At 37.4% G+C, this 18,846-nt stretch overlaps 1 protein-coding gene across 1 annotated transcript in view; it reads left to right on the top strand.

The window, feature by feature from the left end:
- Positions 1-18,846, top strand: part of LOC150089137 (uncharacterized) — a 448,517-nt gene that overhangs the window by 205,181 nt on the left and 224,490 nt on the right. Inside the window, exons 8-9 of the mRNA XM_090389422.1 lie at positions 1,588-1,737; positions 17,651-17,812. Of these exons, the coding sequence (XP_090245548.1) occupies positions 1,588-1,737; positions 17,651-17,812 (312 nt within the window). The remainder of the gene's footprint in view (positions 1-1,587; positions 1,738-17,650; positions 17,813-18,846) is intronic.

Below are 18,846 nucleotides of genomic sequence, written 5' to 3'. Positions count from 1 at the left end.
TGCAACATTCTTCTCCTGAACGGCCTTAGCACATTTATTGGAAAACCAAGGTTTACATAAATGATGAGATTTTAAAGTGGACTGTGGGATAAAGGATTCCATTCCTACAAGAATAATTTCACTGACACAATCTAAGTAAACATTGACATCAGAAGTTTTGAAACAGTAGTCCGACCAAGGAAAAGAAGAAAAGAAATCTCACAGGTCATCCTATATTTTGCATTCTTGTAATGCTAAATAGCAAGATGTTGGGAATAGCCATGAGATAAAGGCTCCATTGGAGAAGAGACATCACCAAGTTGAGTGCAAGGTCATTAGTAATTGCAAAAGCCTCAGCATCTCGACCAGCTGGGTCGGTGTGACTAGATAAACGGAAGCCAGCTGGAGTTGGGAATATTAAAATCACCAAGGAAAATTATCTCACTGTTAATAAAGTTGGATTGGAGGAAGTCAAAGAGCTCCATGTGATTAGTGGAGTTTGGAGAACGGTAGAGACAACAGATGAATTTGACACAATGAGGTAGAGAGATTTTAAGCCAGAGAAGATCGAAGAGAGGAGATTCCAAATTGCCCAATCTCTGACGGGGAATATCAGAATGGACATATGCACAAGTACCACCTTTGAGGCGAAAGGAATCATACAGCGAATAATTTGGCAATTGAGATGAGCAGTAGTTGAATCAATCGATAGCTGAGATTCTGTCAGAAAAATACATGGGGTTTGGCAGACTGCAAGATGAAATGAACATCGTTGAGATTAGAATTGAGACCATGTATATTTGTGAAATGAACTAGGAAGTGTTTGGGACGTTTAGATCTTTTTGCAGATAATCTTACTCTGTTAGTTTGAGAATTCATGGTGTATTCAAGAAAAAGTGGGGGCCATGCTGTATGAAGTAATGAAATTGACATTCTCATTTTACCACTTGCTACACTCTTGGAGAAGTGTAATCACATCATTTGCACATTGTAGACACTGTGTTTTTCAGCCCACATAACATGCAAATTGACACCACAAAATATTTTGGCATAATAGCCTAGAGTGTTGATGTACAATAAAGCTCATAGTAACATTTGCCTGAAGTGTAGATTTATATGACTGGTTGAGCAAACAAAGTAAACTTTAATTTGTATTGCTTAGCTTGAATGCACCTATCCAATTTCTAATTATTATCCATTGTTGGTTCAACTCCAAATTGACTAAACCTATTTTTTCCCTTTATTTATTCTCTGTACATCTGTTTTCTTGACCCATCTTCCTTTCTATGTTTTTGAACAGGGTGATCTGCAAAAATTTCAAGTTGCTATGCTGCCATTATATAAGTTGGTCTTTGACTTATTTAGCCCATTCAAGGTACTGAGTATTATTGGTTCATAACCTGGCTGGTTTGAGATATTCATAAAAAAAAATAACTATAAAAATTAATATACATGTACACCTGAATTTGCTAAGGCAAATTATTTTTACTCAGATAATTTCACAAATATTTGTTTTACTTTTTCAAAATATCTGTATATAAAAAATAATTCAGTAATTCAGAGAATGAGTTAGTATCGTTTCATGTTTTTTTTTTTTTTTTTAAACAGGATTTTTCTTCACGAATATTGGCAAAAGATAAAACCACAAGTCTTAAGACCTTTGCTGCCATGAAAAAGACAAATAGCAAGAAGTTAACAGATGAACAGAAATCTCTTGTTAGTAACCCTCAGGTGTTTATTCGTAAGTGGATTGCTGAGGTAGGTAAGGATGGTGCCAGTAGTGTTAAAATTACTTTAGCCTTCAGTAGGTGCCATCAGAATGAAGCTCGGCTTACATTCCAGATGATATCCAAACTCAAAGAAATTTCTGCTCATGTTCAGTAATGTTACCATACCTTTAGCATTAAATGTGATCTTTTCTAATAGCTGATTTCTAATTAGGAATGAACCTCTGGAGTGAACTGTTTAGAAAAAACGTTTCTGGTTAAAATTGTCATTATCATTCTGACTTATGTAAGGATCAGTCAGTCTTATCAAACTTTATAATACGAGAGTGGGGGGGAGGGATCAAAAAAGATGTATTCACTCAGAAGCAGTTGTGATAGAAAGATGAAATCTCTATAGCAACCACATGACTTTTGGTTTTTATCTGACAATTCACATTTTTTCTTTGCAGCATTAAATTAAGTGTGAAGTGTCACAGTGGATAAAGTGGAATACAGATCAGTGATTCAGTTCCTCTTTCTGCAAGGGGCAACACCCAAAACATTCCATGAAGAATTGGCTATGTATGGAGAAAACTGCCTAGGTTAGTGTTTTTGCACATTGGCATAAAGAGTTCAAATGTGGAAGAACCTTATTGCATAATGAAGAAATCCCAAGATGCCCAGAAAATGCTGTAACAGAGGAGAGTGCAAAAATTGAGGCATTAATTCTGGAATATCACCTTATTAGTATCAAAGAATTAGTTGCAGAGTCCAAATTAGTGTAGTGTCTGTGGAGAACATCATCCATAAACAGTTGCATACGAGTAAACTGTCTACTAGATGGGTTCCCAGACTTCTGAGCCCTTTACTCAAAGGGCTCATGTGCATGTGAAATGTTATCAATGTGCCAGGAAAAGCAAGAAGATTTTTATTTCATGGCTAGTCACCATGGATGAAACTTGGATCCATCACTATTATCCTGAAATTAAACAAATGTCAAAACGGTGAAAGCATACAGAATCCTCCCCATGCAAAGACAAAGGTGCAGCCAAATGTTGGCAAGGTGATGCAGTCAGTTTTCTGGAATCATCATGATGTAATACTAACAGATTGGCTTCAAAAGGACTGTTGTGATGGTATTATTCCAACTTCTTTATAAAGCTACATTCTCTCTCTCTCTCTCTCTCGAAATGGATGTGATCTAGCCATGGAGGATGTCTTTCTGTTTGCTAGGTGAAGACAATATGAAGAAATTAGGGGGCCAACTGAGTGTTCGGATGGGCATCTATAAGAGCTTGAAGAGTTGGGGAAGTAAAATCAAGGGAATTAAAATGGTGGCTCATCAAGTTCTCGGCTGCCCAACTCAATGCCAGAGTACACTCTTATGCACCAGGCAACACAGCAGCAACCATCAGGGTGGAATGCGCTTGTCCCACATGAGCTAGTTATTGTTGGTGTCAGGGAAATGGAAAATATATTGTGCAAAAATAATAAGTGGAATAGACCAGGGTATGTCTACCATAGGCAAAAATTGATGACTTTTTAGAGCAGATATCATCTTTTAAGGGCACAAAAGGTGATATCGTTGGCACTAATGACATTAAGTGTAGGAGATCTGCAGATTTACTAATCAAGTACAGGTCAATGCTGTAAGTTAGGGTAAAATTTGAAGTGTCTGCAATCCTGCCCAGGCATGATAGGAGGGAGTATATGATGAGAGCCTTGTCAATCAATTCGGCCCTGGAGAGATTGTGCAGGGCTCAAGGGGTAGAATTTTTCTCAGTGTGGTCTGTGCTTGTTAACAGGAGAGATTGCTTCTACAGGGATGGGATACATTAAATAGAAGGGGTGTAAGAATATTTGCTGAGGCAATGTTAGGTGGGTCGGAAAACAGCCAGCTTGAGGGGATTCACAGATTAATAGATTAACAGTAGCTGCAGGCAGAGGTGGAAATGATTATCGCACTGCTTTTATTGGAATGAGCAGTAGACCAGAAAGCCAGTTGCTGGGGATTTCAGGAACTGCTGGGGGACATGAAACAAGTAAATACATGGGCTGTGTTAGAGTAATTAAGAGTAAGAACAGGTGCATGTATACTTATATGAATAACAATGCTAGGAATACAGTAAATAAATTTGATGAATTTGAAGTTCTCGTTAAGACATCCAAGGCGGATATTGTTGGGATATCAGAGACGTGGTGTCACACAGATTTAAGCAGTGCGGAATTGGAATTTGATGAGTACAATGTGTACAGAAAGGATAGACAGTACAGGAAGGGAGGAGGGGTTATGCTGTTAGTTAAAAAAACAAACAAAATCTAAGGAAGTGCATCCAGTTGATGTTGGTGGACAATGCAATGTTGAGTCTGTTTGATGTGACATAAGCACTGTGAAAGGAAAAATGAGAGTAAGTGTGTGTTATAGGCCTAATGAATCTGATGAGTATAATGAGCAATTGTGCAGAGAAATAGAGTGGGCCAGTAAATCAGAATGTCTTATAATGGGGGATTTTAACTTTCCAGATATTGACTGGAACTTGAGGTTTGGTCACTCGCACAGTAGAAAGACTTTTGTGGATTTATTGGATGACTGTTTTCTACAGCAACATGTTAAACAGGCAACCAGAGGGATTAATACTCTTGATCTGATTATCAGCAGTGATTATTCATGCATTAAGAATTTGCAGATAAAGGAACTGCTGGGTAACAGTGATCACAATGTACTGATGTGAGAATTAAAGACGTAACTACCGTCAAGGCTAAAGGGAAGGGCTTTTGCTTTCATAAAGGTGACTAGTGTCTCAGACAGTTTTTAAATTCTGTACAGTGGGATCAACTGATGATGTTACCAACATTGAATTCTAAATGGGAAGCCTTCGGGTACTTAATTTTGGATGCTTCTAGGCTTTTCATTCCAACTAAGAAATACTGTTCAAGGTTTAGGCCTAAATGGATGTCAGATGAATTAATGAGGCTCGTGGCAGAGCAGAAAAATGTATGGGATGCATATAAAGTATCAGGTCACACAGAAGCATATGGCAGATATAAACCAGTCTGTAATTAAGTCACAAAGGAAGTTAGGCAGGCAAAGGCAGATTACGAGAAATCTTTTGCACAGAAAAACAGCAAAGAGTTCTTTACTTATGTAAACTCTAGAAGGAAAGGGATGAATCAGATTGCACCACTTAATATAGATGGGTTGGATGTTGATGATCATGCTCAGGTAGCTGATAACCTGAATGAGTATTTTTCATCTATATTCACACATGAGGAGTTATTAAATGAGGGAAGCATCAGAAGTTTATCAAACTCTAACAGGGAGCCAAGTGATTTCGTAATAACTGAGAGCAAAATGGAAGAGAAATTGTTGAAGTTAAACATAAAAAAGGCACCTGCGATGGACGGGATCTACCCAGTTATATTAAAGGAGGCAGCAAAGGAAGTAAGCAAACCCTTAGCCATAATTATGAGAGCTTCCTTGTACTCAGGGGAGGTTCACATGGACTGGAGGTGTGCAAATGTATCACCAATTCACAAAGGGTTCAAATGGTGATACAAGTAACTATAGACCTGTTAGTTTAACTTGTGTTCCGGCAAAAATAATGGAATTGCTGGTTAAAGAGGCACTGCAGGATCATCTAGACAAGACTGCAGTAATAGTTAAGACCCATAGCATAGGTTTGTTAAATGGAGGCTATAATTGTGAGTCAGTTGAAGTTTTCTGAGCAGTGCAGAAGAGGCTTGCCAGAGTAGATCATGAAATCTAGTCAATGATATATATGAAATTTGCTAGCAGAGACAAGGAGGTGATTATCCCTTTGTATAAGGCAATGATCAGGCCACCTTGACTACTGAATACAGGTCTGGAAGCCTCATTTTAGGAAGGATATAGAGTTGCTAGAACAAGTACAGAGAAGGGCAACAAGACTGGTGAAGGGAACAAAGGGGTGCTCTTATGAAGAAAGGCTTAAGTTCTGCATATTGCAGCTTCTGGAGACTAGGCACCTGTGAGGTGATCTGATTGAGGTGTATAAGGCCTTGAATGGATTGAGCAGGCTTAATTTGATGGGATTTTTCATCTTGCTCAGATTACAAACCTGAGGGGGCATAGATCCAAACTGAGGAAAGACAGTTGTAGAATAGATGTGTGGAAGTTTGCCTTTAGCCAGCAGGTAGTTGATTGCTGGAACGAACTTCCATCTGTTGTTGTGGAAGTTGATAGCTTAAATAAATTCAAGGCAGAACTAGACAAACATTTGGAATGAATGGATCAGTGAAATGGGAAGGGTTTTTTTTTTTTTTTTTGGGAAGATACTGTATAAGTTTGCTTTCTTGCATCATGTGCCTATGCTGCTATAAAAGAAAAAAGACAAGGGAACCGTCAAAAGCTGTGTGCCTGCTCCACGATAATGCCCTCGTGCATTCCTTGCATGCTGCAGTGAGATCTGCTTGTGAATGTAGTTTTCGTGAATGCCCATGAATATTCATGAAATCAAGATGCAGCAATATTCATGAATGCCCATTAATCCTGCTTATTCCCCCAGACTTGGCACGTTCAGATTTCTTTTTCTTTCCTGTAGTCCTTTCTTTGTGGAAAACACTTTACTGCTGATGATGTGGTGATTGCTGCTGCAAAGTCGTGGTTTCTACAAAACTGGCCTATGGAAGATAAAACCACAAAAATTGGCCTTCGGAAGTGTATTGAGAGGTGGTAAAAATTTGTAATTTTGTCTGGTGACTATGTTGAAAAAGTGTAATACACATGTTTGTTTCTACTTCTATTGCAATTACTTCTGGGTGAATAAAAGTCTTTTTTTTTTTTTTTTTTTTTGAACCCCACACATCCTCATAAGTCTTCTTTCTGCATAAATACATCTGAATGTGCATAGATATGTTAGAGTGCTGTTCTTCATTCTGATGAAAATCACATATTGATAACCTAAGCAGTTTTAACACTATTATTATTTACTGCATGTTGATTATTTTTTGAACACAGTGAACCAAACGTCAGCCTACACAAAAGAAACTTGGAAATATTATCTTCCATTTTATTTATTTTTATTGTACATTTTTCCAGCCTTCTCTTTTAATTGCACTTTAGTTCTCTCGGCATATGTGTGAATTGGAATCTTAAATAGAGAGAATATTTGTCTTTGCGCATAAATAAATAAATAATCTCTCTAGTTAAGATTCTGGCTCACACATACTCCATGTTATTCTTATTCCTGTGATCAAGGCATATGATCGAAAAGCCCCGTCAGCTTCAGAAAGGAAAATCATTTTCAAAATTTTTGAATTGTTTTTGATCGATTTTATTACTGTAATCATTTTGCTTAATTTTATATTCGTTTTAATCTCTTTTATATACTGATCTTAAATTTATTCAAACTATTCACTTCATAACACTAGACAGATTGGAGTTTCTTCCAACAATGAAGGCAAATTTAAACTGCAACCATCCTTCCTCATTTGAATTTAAGAACCCTCAGCAGAGTAAGCTGAGATAGAGGTAGGTTGCCATCAACATTGAGCTTATTTAATACATTCAAAGCTTAAATACCTCATTCAGATCTCCTCACAGGAGTAATTACAGACAATTGGCAATAATGAAGCCTTTCCTGGTAAGAGTGCATTTTTGTTCCCTTCACTAATTCTCGTTGTTCTCTTCACCTAAAGATTCATATCCTTCCTAAAATGCAGCTTCCAGACCTGTATGTACTACTTGAAATGTGACTTGTTGCCTTACATAGTGGAATAATCGCCTCCTTATCTCTATTGAAACAACTTCTGTACATCATTGACATAATCCTCTTGAACTGTCCTAGCAGCCCATCTGCACTGCTTAGCGAAATTTATGTCATTCATGATCTACCCAATTCCAGTACAAGTACCTTGCATTTATCAATGTTAAACTTCATTTGCTACCGCTCAGCCCATCTCTCTAATTTTTATAGAGCTTATTGCAGTAGTATAACCTGAGTACTTTCATTAATCACCCTGCCAATCATTGTATCATCTGTAAACTTAGAGATGAAGCCTGATATATATATCTTCATCACTATCATTAATGAAGATTAAATTTTGATTTGATTTGATTTGGATTTTATTGGCGCATTAGCATCTAAGGCTATAATGCGCCAAAGATTAAAAAAACAACAATGGAGCTGTATTGAATGGGAATACACTAATAGCATTTTTTCAAGAAGAGCATTGATAACCACTCTACCTTCTCCCACTCAACCATCTCTTTATCCATAGGTATTGTTTGTTGATAGCTTACCCCTAGTGCTGATATTCTCCAATTTGTACAGCAGTCTTTTGTGTAACAGTATCAAGAACTTTTCTGAAATCAAGTATGTGATGTCACAATTATTTTTTTGCATTCAGTTCTTTGTTATTGCATTCAAATTGGTCAGACAAGATTGACCATTAAAAAATCCATTATGTGGCTGTCATATAACTGCAGTTCTCTAGAGACGAACCTGCAATACTTATTTAACCAGTGACTCCATTATTTTCTCTTGCTCAAAAGTCAAACTTACAGGTCTGTAATTACTCCGATCACTCTTTTATCCTCCTTTGTAAATATGGGATGCATTTGTTCATTTTTGGTCCATGGGGACCCCCCCCCCCTGTGAATTTGCACATAATCCCATGTTATGGCTGTAGTTTTGCTGATCTGTTTTGTTTCTTCTCTTAATATAGTTTGATAGATCTGAATGACTCCAGGTGCATTTTTTATGTTTAGCTTCATCAGTTTCTTATTTATGTTTAGCTTCATCAGTTTCTCATCCACTTTCCTCTCAATTATCCCAAAATCACTTGTCTCCTTGTAATTTTATTTATTTCTGCCATACCATTATCTAAAAAATTCCTCATGTTGATGTAAAATATCTATTCAGCCACCTGAGTAGGATCTTGAACAGTTATACCATTCATATTATTTAGTGGATCGATATGATTCTTCCCTTTCCTTCTAGCAATTGCATAAGTGAAGAAATATTTCCTGTTTTTTTTTCAGTATTCCTTTCATCTTCTAGTAGTTTGTTTTTGCTTGCTGAACCCACTAGCAACTTTTAGTCGGCATTGTGCTGCACTTGTTAGGCAAAAAAAAGGCCGCCGTAGCCTAGTGGTCAGGCGCGTGGGTGCATAAGTACACGTGCCTTGAGTGACTGGGGTTCAAGCCCGTGACTGCTGAATACGGTGCTGTTTATTGTATTCTGTCTACCTTGTGAACTTCTCTGACCGTTTGGTCTTCCCGGAGAATAAACAGAAAATTTATTTTATTTAAATCCTCAGATTTACTAAATATCCTTAGTACCAGTATGCACAATGATGTTACTTTTTTTTCCATTTAAAGATAAGTGCTCTGCTGTGTCATTGTAAATAAATTTCTCCTGACTTTCTTAATGTTACTTAGGATGAAAATACCGACTAGGATGGAAATTCACTTTTCTCTAACCTTTTCTCTAAGAAAGGATAGACAGGATAGGAAGGGAAGAGGGGTTAATCTATTAGTTTAGAAATACATAAAATCCAAGGAAGTGAAGCCAGTCGACATTGCCGGACAGTGCAGTGTCGAGTCAGTTTGGTGTGACATAAGCATTGGGAGATCAAAATTGAAAGTAGGAGTGTGCTATAGGCCTAATGACTCTGATGAGTATAATAAGAAACTGTACATGGGCCAATAAATCAGAGAGTCTTATAATGGGGGATTTTAGTTTCCCAGATATTGACTGGAATTTGGGGGCTGGTCACTCACACACTAGCAAGGCTTTTGTGGATTTATTGGATGATTGTTTTCTACATCAGCATGTTCGGGAGGCAACTAGAGGGAGTAATACTCTTGATTTGATTATCAGTAGTGATTCTTCATGCATTAAGAATCTGCAGGTAAATGAACCACTAGGTGGCAGTGATCACAGTGTGCTGAAGTGGGATTTACTCAAAGAGGCAACTACCATTAGGGGTAAAGGGAAGGGTTATTGCTTTCGTAAAGGTGACTACGATGGACTGAGACAGTATTTAAATTCTATACAGTGGGACCAACTGATGATGTTACCAACAGCAAATTCAAAATGGAAAGCATTCAAAGAACTTATCTTGGAAGCTACTAGGCTTTACATACCAACTAAGAAATATTGTTCAAGGTGTAGGCCTAAATGGATGTCAGATGAACTAATGAGACATATGGCAGAGAAGAAAAATGCATGGGATACATACAAATTAACACATGACACAGAAGCCTATGATAGATACAAGTTGATCTATAACCAAGTTACAAAGGAGGTTAGGGAGGTGAAGGCAGATTACGAGAAATCTTTAGCAAGGGATGCAAAGAAAAACAGCAAAGAGTTCTTTACTTATGTAAACTCTAGAAGGAAGGGGATGAATCAGATTGGTCCACTTGATATTGATGGGTCAACTGTTGATGATCCTGCTCAGGTAGCTAACAAATTGAATGAATATTTTGCATCGACATTCACACATGAGGAGTTATTCAGCGAGTAAGCTAGAGAATCTCTGGCAGTAAGCTAGAGAACCTTGTAATAACTGAGAGTAAAGTGGAGGAGAAATTGTTGAAGATAAATACAAGAAAGGCACCTGGGGTGGATGGGATCTATCCAGTTATATTAAAGGAGGCAGCAAAGAAAGTAAGCAAACCCTTAGCCAGAATTATGAGAGCTTCCTTGGACTCAGGGGAAGTACCCATGGACTGGAGATGTGCAAATGTGACCCCAATTCACAAAGGAGGATCAAATGGCGACACAAGTAATTATAGACCTGTTAGTTTAACTTCTGTTCCTGGAAAATTAATGGAGGCACTGGTTAAAGAAGCATTGCAGGATCATCAAGACAAGACTTCAGTTATAGCTCAGACACAGCATGGTTTTGTTAAGGGGAAGTCTTGCCAGACCAATTTGATTGGATACTATGATGCAGTCACAAAAGAACTGGATGCAGGGAATAACTTTGATATTATATACTTGGATCTTAGAAAGGCTTTTGATACTGTTGCATATGGAAGACTGCTGCACAAATTGGAGCAGTGTGGCATTGGAGGCAAATTGCTGCTATGGATAAAGGGGTGGTTGAGAGGGAGAAGACAGAGAGTGGTAATCAATGGACACTGCTCATTGTGGACTAATGTTATTAGTGGAGTCCCTCAGGGTTCAGTATTGGGTCCATTATTGTTTTCTGTATTTATAAATGATATTGATGATGGTATATATCAGGGGTGGGCACGCATGAGGTCAGTGAGAGCCGCATTCCGGTTTTTCATATATTATAAAGAGCCACACCATAGTTACATAGTATTAAATACACAAATTCAAATTTAATTTAATTTAATTAATATGATTACATATTCTACACAAGCCTTAAGTGCTATGTAAAGTATACATATATAAGAAAATATAATTAAGAGAAAGAAAATACAAAATAATTATTTCAAAATTTTAATAATAAAAATGCATTAATAAAAAGTATAACATTTAACGAAGACCTTTGGTCAAATCTTTGAAATTTGGTGTAAAATTTGTTAAAGCCGTTCGCAGCAATTCAGCGAGATGATGATTGGTCAACTGTGAACGATATTTCGACTTCACGAACTTCATTGTGGAGTACAAAGATTCACAGCAATATGTTGTACCAAAAATTGAAATTAGACGGCAAGCAGCTTTCTTTAAATGTGGATATTTTGATTCTGGCACGAGTTTCCAAAATTCAATTACATTAGTAGATTTGTGCTGCATTTGCAATGCCTGATCCTCTTTCATCTCTAATAACTCCAATTGCCCAGCCGCTTTTTCAACAAATATTATTTCAGAAATTAGAAATCCATCTTCAATAATATCACAAATAAATGGGTTCACAAAATATGCAAATGTAGATTTCAAACTTTTCAAATCTTCAAACCTATGTTCGAAATCTGCTTGCAATTCTTCCAATTTTTCTTTGTATTCGTCTAACTTTTCTTCTTTGATATTAATTATATTTGCTTTTACTCGTGGAAAATGATTAAATATTTTGTTCTTAAGATCGTACACAAAAAGTCGAAGTTTAGCTTCAAAACTAAATACAGTTTGTGACAAATCAATAATATTTTTTTCCTTTCCTTGTAAAGCCAAATTAAGTGTTTGCAAATGTTCTATAATGTCTGTAAGGAACATTAAGTCAGAAAGCCAAGTTTCATTTTCTAATTCTGGGTATTTTTTACCTTTTTCTTTTGTAAATGTTATGATAGGATTTAGGAGTTCCACAAAACGGCCCAAAACATTGTAAGTTGACAGCCATCTTACAACACACCATAGGGATAAATCACTGGGCAATTCATCTGTTTCGTCATTCCCTCGCAACTCTTCTAAAAAGTTCTTAAATTGACGATGTGTTTTGGCATTTGTTCTAATTAAATTCAAAATCTGCAAAACAATCTTCCACACATTTTCGTATTTGAAGTACTTCGCTATGAGATGCTCGCGGTGAATTATGCAGTGAAGAGGTAAGAAACGTGGAATTTTAGGATCGCTGTTTAAAAGACCAATGAGACCTTGGTTTTTCCCTACCATTGCAGGCGCTCCGTCAGTCGCAACACTTACAAGTTTATCACGAGGCAATTCAAACCTATTCATTACTTCATCAAGCGCATTTCTAACATCGATACCGCAAGTTGTTTCGATAAGAGCTACTAGGTCTAACATTTCTTCCTTCACATTTACGTCTGCAGATACATAGCGGACAAAAACGGCCAATTGTGGAACATCCTGAATGTCTGTAGACTCGTCGAGAGCTAAACTAAATGCTGTACAATTTTTCAAATCACACATCAAACTATTTTCAACATTTTTACTAATTGCACCATACGACGCTCAGTTGTACGGCGTGACATAGGAACCTGTGTGATCAATTTATGCAGTTTTGTATTATCTGGATCCAAAACTTTAACCACTTCTTCCAAGTTTCTTTTAATAAATTCTCCTTCTCCATATGGACGTTTGGAACGAGCAATATTCCAAGCTATCAAAAAACTAGCTTCGTTTGCTCTGTCATCTTCGCGACTAAAAGAAGACAAGAGTCCTTGTTGCTTATGAAGACCAGATTGCAAGGACTTAAGTTTCTCTGTTTGCAATTTTGAATTTAATGGATATTGAGTTGAAAAGTGGGGATGACTTACTTCGTAATGTCGACGTAAATTGCGTAATTTGTAGTTTGCAATTGTAACTTTACAAATAAGACACAACGACTTTACATTATTGTCAATAAAAGCAAAATTTTCTACCCACTCTTCTTGAAAGATTCTATTTTCTTGTTCGTATTTTCGTTTTTTGATATTTTCTGAGGTCATGTTATCAAAAAATTTAAATAACTTTAATTCCAAAGTCTAAAATTGAAACAAAATAATTAAATTAATTTACGGCGCGGAAAAATTACACTCGTAACTTTTTACGCACAAGTCCACTGATGGTGCCAGCAGTGTAAATGCGCACGGATTTATTTATAATCAAAATAAAAATAGCAAGATATCTAGACAAAAAAAAAAAAATAAATAAACACAACATAAAATCCGTATAACAAAATATTAGTTACTTAGTTATATTTTTATAATTTAACAAGATTCACTGAAAAAATTTCTGAAATAATAAAAAAAAACGGATTTAAATTTTCAATGGGAGCCGCACTTAACTCAACGAAGAGCCGCATGCGGCTCTGAGAGCCGCATTTGCCCACCGTTGGTATATATCAAGCTTAATGTCCAAGTTTGCAGACGATATGAAGGTTGGCAGGGTTGTCGAGGACACTATGCTACTGCAACAGGATCTGGAAAGGTTGAGCAGATGGGCTGAGAGGTTGCAAATGAAGTTTAACATTGACAAATGTAAAGTACTACATATGGGAAACAGCAACCCCAGAGCAACATATCAACTCTGTGGTACTACACTGACAGTGGTAGAGAATGAAAGGGGGACCTGGGGGTGGTTGTGTAGGCAGATATGAAGTTTTCTGAGCACTGCAGACGGGCTGCAGGAGTAGCTCATGGTGTATTGTCGATGATATATAGGAATTTTTCTAGCAGGGATAAGGAGGTGATTATTCCCTTGTATAAGGCAATGGTCAGACCACACCTAGAGTACTGTATATAGGTCTGGAGGCTTCATTTCAAGAAGGACGTAGAGATGCTGGAACAAGTACAGAGAAGGGCAACAAGATTAATGAATGGAACAAAGGGGTGCTGTTACAAAGAAAGGCTTAAGTTTTGCAAATTACAGTGTCTAGAGACTAGGCACCGGCGAGGTGATCTGATAGAGGTGTATAAAGCCTTGAATGGTTTGAGCATGCTCAATGCTGATGGGGTTCTTCCTCTTGCTCAGAATAATCACCTGAGAGGGCATAAATCAAATTGATAAAAGACAGATGTAGGATAAACGTGAGGAAATTTGCCTTTAGCCAGCGGGTGGTTGGTTGGTGGAATAGACTTCCATCCCTTGTCATGGAAGTTGATAGCCTAAATAAGTTTAAGGCTCAGCTGGACAGGTATTTCGAACGAACAGAGGGGTGAAGTGGAAGTGGTTATTTATTTATTTTATTTTATTTTTTTTTTGGCTGATGCTGCATAAGCTTGCTTTCTTGCATCAAATGCCTCTACTAATGCTAATCAGTAGGCAAATTCTCTCCTTTTAGAGTTATTGAATTAGAAAATATAGCTGTGATCTCCCAAATATGTTAAACAACTCAGGTCAAGAGACATCCTGATGGAGACCTCCAGTGATAAACATTCTGAGCAATGTTTGAATATTAACCTTTTTTTGTTTGATTAGCAGTAATAGTGACATCCCACAGATTACTAAACATCTCTAAAGGAGTGATTTTGGAATAGGATCTTTTATATTGTCTTAAGGGGAGATTTAAAAGAACCTATCAAACAGGGAGTAATCCAATTCAAGAGCATATCCTCCCAGAAAAGATGGCATTGTCACCCTTACATGTACCTTCTGCACTGTTCAGCTTCTGTTAAGGCTGGATATCTGGTATACATTGTCAGACCATATATGCCAAACCACAGACTGAAGATGTGCAAATGTATCCTCAATTCACAAAGAGTGAATTAGGGATAGCAGACCTGTTAGTTTAACTTCTGTTCCAAGAAAAATAATGGAGTCACTGGTTAAAGAAGCATTGCAGAATCATCTAAACAAGACTGCAGTTACAGTTCAGACAGCATCAGTTTGTTAAGGGAAAGTCTTGTCTGACAAATTTGATTGGATATTATGATGTGGTTACAAAGGAACTGGATGAAAAAAATAATTTTGATATCATATATTTGGATTTCAGGAAAGCTTTTGACACTGTTACGCATGGAAGACTATTGAACAAATTGGAGCAGAATGGTACTAAGGGTAAGTTGCTACAATGGATAAAAGGATGGTTGAGTGGGAGAAGACAGAGGGTGGTAATCAATAGGTGCTTCTCTTTGTGGACTAATGAAATTAGTGGAGTCCCACAGGGTTCGGTGTTGGGTCCACTGTTGTTTTGTATATTTATCAATAATATTAATGAAGGTATATCAGGCTTAGTGTTGAAGTTTGCAGATGATACAAAGGTTGGCAGGGTTGTTAATGACAGTAATGGCAGTGTGCTAATGCAAAAGGATCTAAAAAATTTGGGAAGATGAGCTGAGAAGTGGCAACTGAAGTTTAACATTGACAAATGCAAAGTACTGCATATGGGTAGAAGTAACCCCAGAGGAACATACCAACTGTGTGGTACTACACTTAAGGTGGTAGAAAATGAAAAAGACCTGGGAGTAATTGTGCAGTCGGATATGAAGTTTTCTGAGCAATGCAGACAGGCTGCCAGGGCAGGTCATGGGGTTTTGTCAATGATATATAGGAATTTGGCCTCCGTAGCCGAGTGGGCAAGAGCGGGAGTGCAGTAGCACACGCTCTTTGAGTAGACCGGGGTTCAAGCCCCTGACTGCTGAATACGGTCGATCTGCCAACCCGCACTGGACCAGCATGGCAGATTATGGTCCATTTCCCTCAGCATGAATTGTTGAGGAGGCTTCCATCCTGCAGTGGGTTGATAATGGCTGCACTTTACTTTTTTTTTTTTTTATATAGGAATTTTGCTAGCAGGGAAAAGGAGGTGATTGTCCCTCTGTATAAGGCAATGGGCAGGCCACGCCTTGAGTACTGCGTACAGGTCTGGAGGCCTCATTTTAGGAAGGATGTAGATTTGCTTGAATGTGTACAGAGACGGGCAACAAGATTTGTGAGGGGAATGAAGGGATCCTCTTACCAAGAGAGGCTTAAGTTCTGCAAATTGCAGTGGCTGGAGACCAGGCACTTGCGCGGTGATCTGCTTGAGGTGTATAAGGCCTTGAATGGGTTGAGCACGCTGAATTCTGATGGGATACTTCCACAGATTGTTCAGATTACGAACCTAAGGTGGCATAAATTCAAATTAAGAAAAGACAGATGTAGAATAGATGTGCAGAAATTTGCCTTTAGCCAGCGGGTGGTTAATTGCTGGAACAAACTTCCATCTGTAGTTGTGGAAGTTAATACGTTAAATAAATTTAAGGGGGAACTGGACAGGTATTTGGAGGAAATGGTGTGTTTTTTTTTTTGGCTGATGCTGCATAAGCTCATACACTTGCTTTCTTGCATCACATGCCACTACTACTACTTAAACAGAAGGCGAGGCAGCTCTGGAGGATAGGTATGAAGCACTCAACTTTTGCATATTAAACAGTTCTAATTGAAATTAGAAAAGCATGTATAGGGTGGCCACTGAAAGACTGAAGGGTTTGAAAAAGTTATAACATGTTCATTTTTAATCTTTTTTATTTTCTTTTTTTATAGGGTATATAGCATCCCTTGGAGATTAAAATGTGACCACTGAAAGACTGACCACCCTTTCAGAATTGTCTGAAGTGATGTTCTGGTGATGCCTAATTGAGCAGAGTGACGACGGGTAGAGGCAGATGGATCCTCAAAGACACTCTGCCGTACAGCTTGCACCGCTGCATCGGTGCACACAGTGCGCTTAGGACCTCTTCTCGGAAGATCACTGACTGATCCAGTTCTTTCAAACCAGGCAATTAGGTTCCGAATCATGTTATCGCTAGGAGGACTTTAAAATGTTGCCGGTATTTTCTCTGAGTTTCAATAATTGATCTTTCACTGGAATAGAAAAACCCAACGAGTTTTACTTGTTGCTGGACATCTACGTAGCCATTTTAATCTCCAAGGGATGCTCTATAACCTGTAAAAAAAGAAAATAAAAAATATTAAAAATGAACAAGTTATGACTTTTTCAAACCCTTCAGTCTTCCAGTGGCCACCCTATATTACTTGAAAATTTTTTTTGAAGATGACTCAAGGGACCATTTGTAAATCAAGATAGCTGAACAAAAGTTGAACTGACAAACCTGCATAGATGAGCAAATGTTGAATAAATGAACCCACATAGATGAACAAAAGTTATTTCTTTGTGCCGGTGGTAAAAGTTCGACATTCTTCAATGTATTAGTGTGGTGCGCTGCAAAAATTAACCGTGAAACATATCCAGTGACAGGACAAGGTACCTGACCTTGCATGTAAAACAGCTCTGATCAAAATTAGAAATCCGTTAGCTATTTTACCATGTAAAAAGTTTTCACTTGAAAAATTTTTTACGTGGTGCAATAGTTGACATGGTCATAATACCACAAATGGTGAAGACACTGTTGATAGCATTGATGAAGAGACAAATGAAAAAAAAATTTGATTGGTAACTGTCATTAAGCCTAGAATTTTACACTTTAAATCACATTTACATTTGCTCTTTTGTAAATATGCTGTTCACTGACACTTTTTTTTTTTTTTTCCTTTTTATATTTCGTTAAAAAGTTTACTCTATAAACTTTTTAACAAAATTATTTTTTCAGCATGTTATTTTTCTTAGAAAATAATTTTTATTTACAGGGTTTTGTCAGTATTCTGCATCCATTGGCCACTCTGTTTCTTTGGGATCAACTCTTCTTTCATATGTGGAGTGCAAAAGCTTTACAGATGGCATGTTTAATATTGCTGAAATTATTACAACCCTGGTTTATGTTTGCTAATGATTATACTTCTGTTAGAGAGGTAAGTAAGCTTTGCCATCTCTAAAAAAAAAAAAAACTTGTTTAACAATATGTTTACTGTTTTGCTTATTTAAGTTTTTCAAATTGCTACTAATATTGGAAATATATAGCTTATGAAAAGTATTTTCTATTGTAAAATGTATTTAAATTTAGAGTAGATTAAATCAGTATCATCTTACATCCTAAGCATTTGTCAACAATGATATTAAGAGTAGGAGACCGGTAGAATTATTTAACAAGTACAGGTCACTGTTGAACAAAAGCCGAGAATTAGAATTGAATTTGAAAGTGTCTGCAATTCTGCCCAGACACGATAGGAGGGAGTATATGATGAGAGCCTGTCGATCAATTCGGCCCTGGAAAGATTGTGCAAGGCTCAAGGGGTAGAATTTTTTTCAGCCTGGACTGTACTTGTTAACAGGAGAGATTGCTTCTACAGGGATGGGATACACTTAAATAGAAAGGGTGCAAGAATATTTGCTGATGCTATAGAGGTAGTGTTAGGTTGGTCGGAAAACTGCTAGCTTGGAGGCAGACAAAGACCAATAGATTGACAGTAGCCACTGGTAGAGGTGAAAGAGATTCTTGCACTGCTTCTATTAGAATTAGCAGAAGCCTGAAAAACAAGATGCATGATATTTCAGAGACTGCTGGGAGCCATTGCGGTACAAGTAAACACATGGGTTGTGTTAGGTTAGCTAAGAATAGAAACAGGTGCAGGTATACTTGCGTGTACACCAATGCTAGGAGTTTAGTAAATAAATTTGATGAATTTGAGGTATTGCTCAAAACCTCAAAACATCAAAGGCAGATATTGTTGGGATATCAGATACGTGGTGTCACACAGATATAAGGGATGCAGAACTGGAATTTGGGGAGTAAAACGTCTACAGAAAGGATAGACAGGATAGGAAGGGGGGAGGGGTTATGCTATTAGTTAAGAAACACATAAAAACCAAGGAAGTGAAGCCAGTCGACATCGCTGGACAGTGCAGTGTTGAGTCCGTTTGGTGTGACATAAGCATTGGGAGATCA

The sequence above is a fragment of the Mastigoproctus giganteus genome, chromosome 2 (genome assembly GCF_048544385.1).
Source record: "Mastigoproctus giganteus isolate SK-2022 chromosome 2, ASM4854438v1, whole genome shotgun sequence".
Taxonomy (NCBI): Eukaryota; Metazoa; Arthropoda; class Arachnida; order Uropygi; family Thelyphonidae; genus Mastigoproctus; species Mastigoproctus giganteus.
Note: the sequence above shows the minus strand (reverse complement) of the source record. Positions and strands in the feature narration are given on the sequence as shown.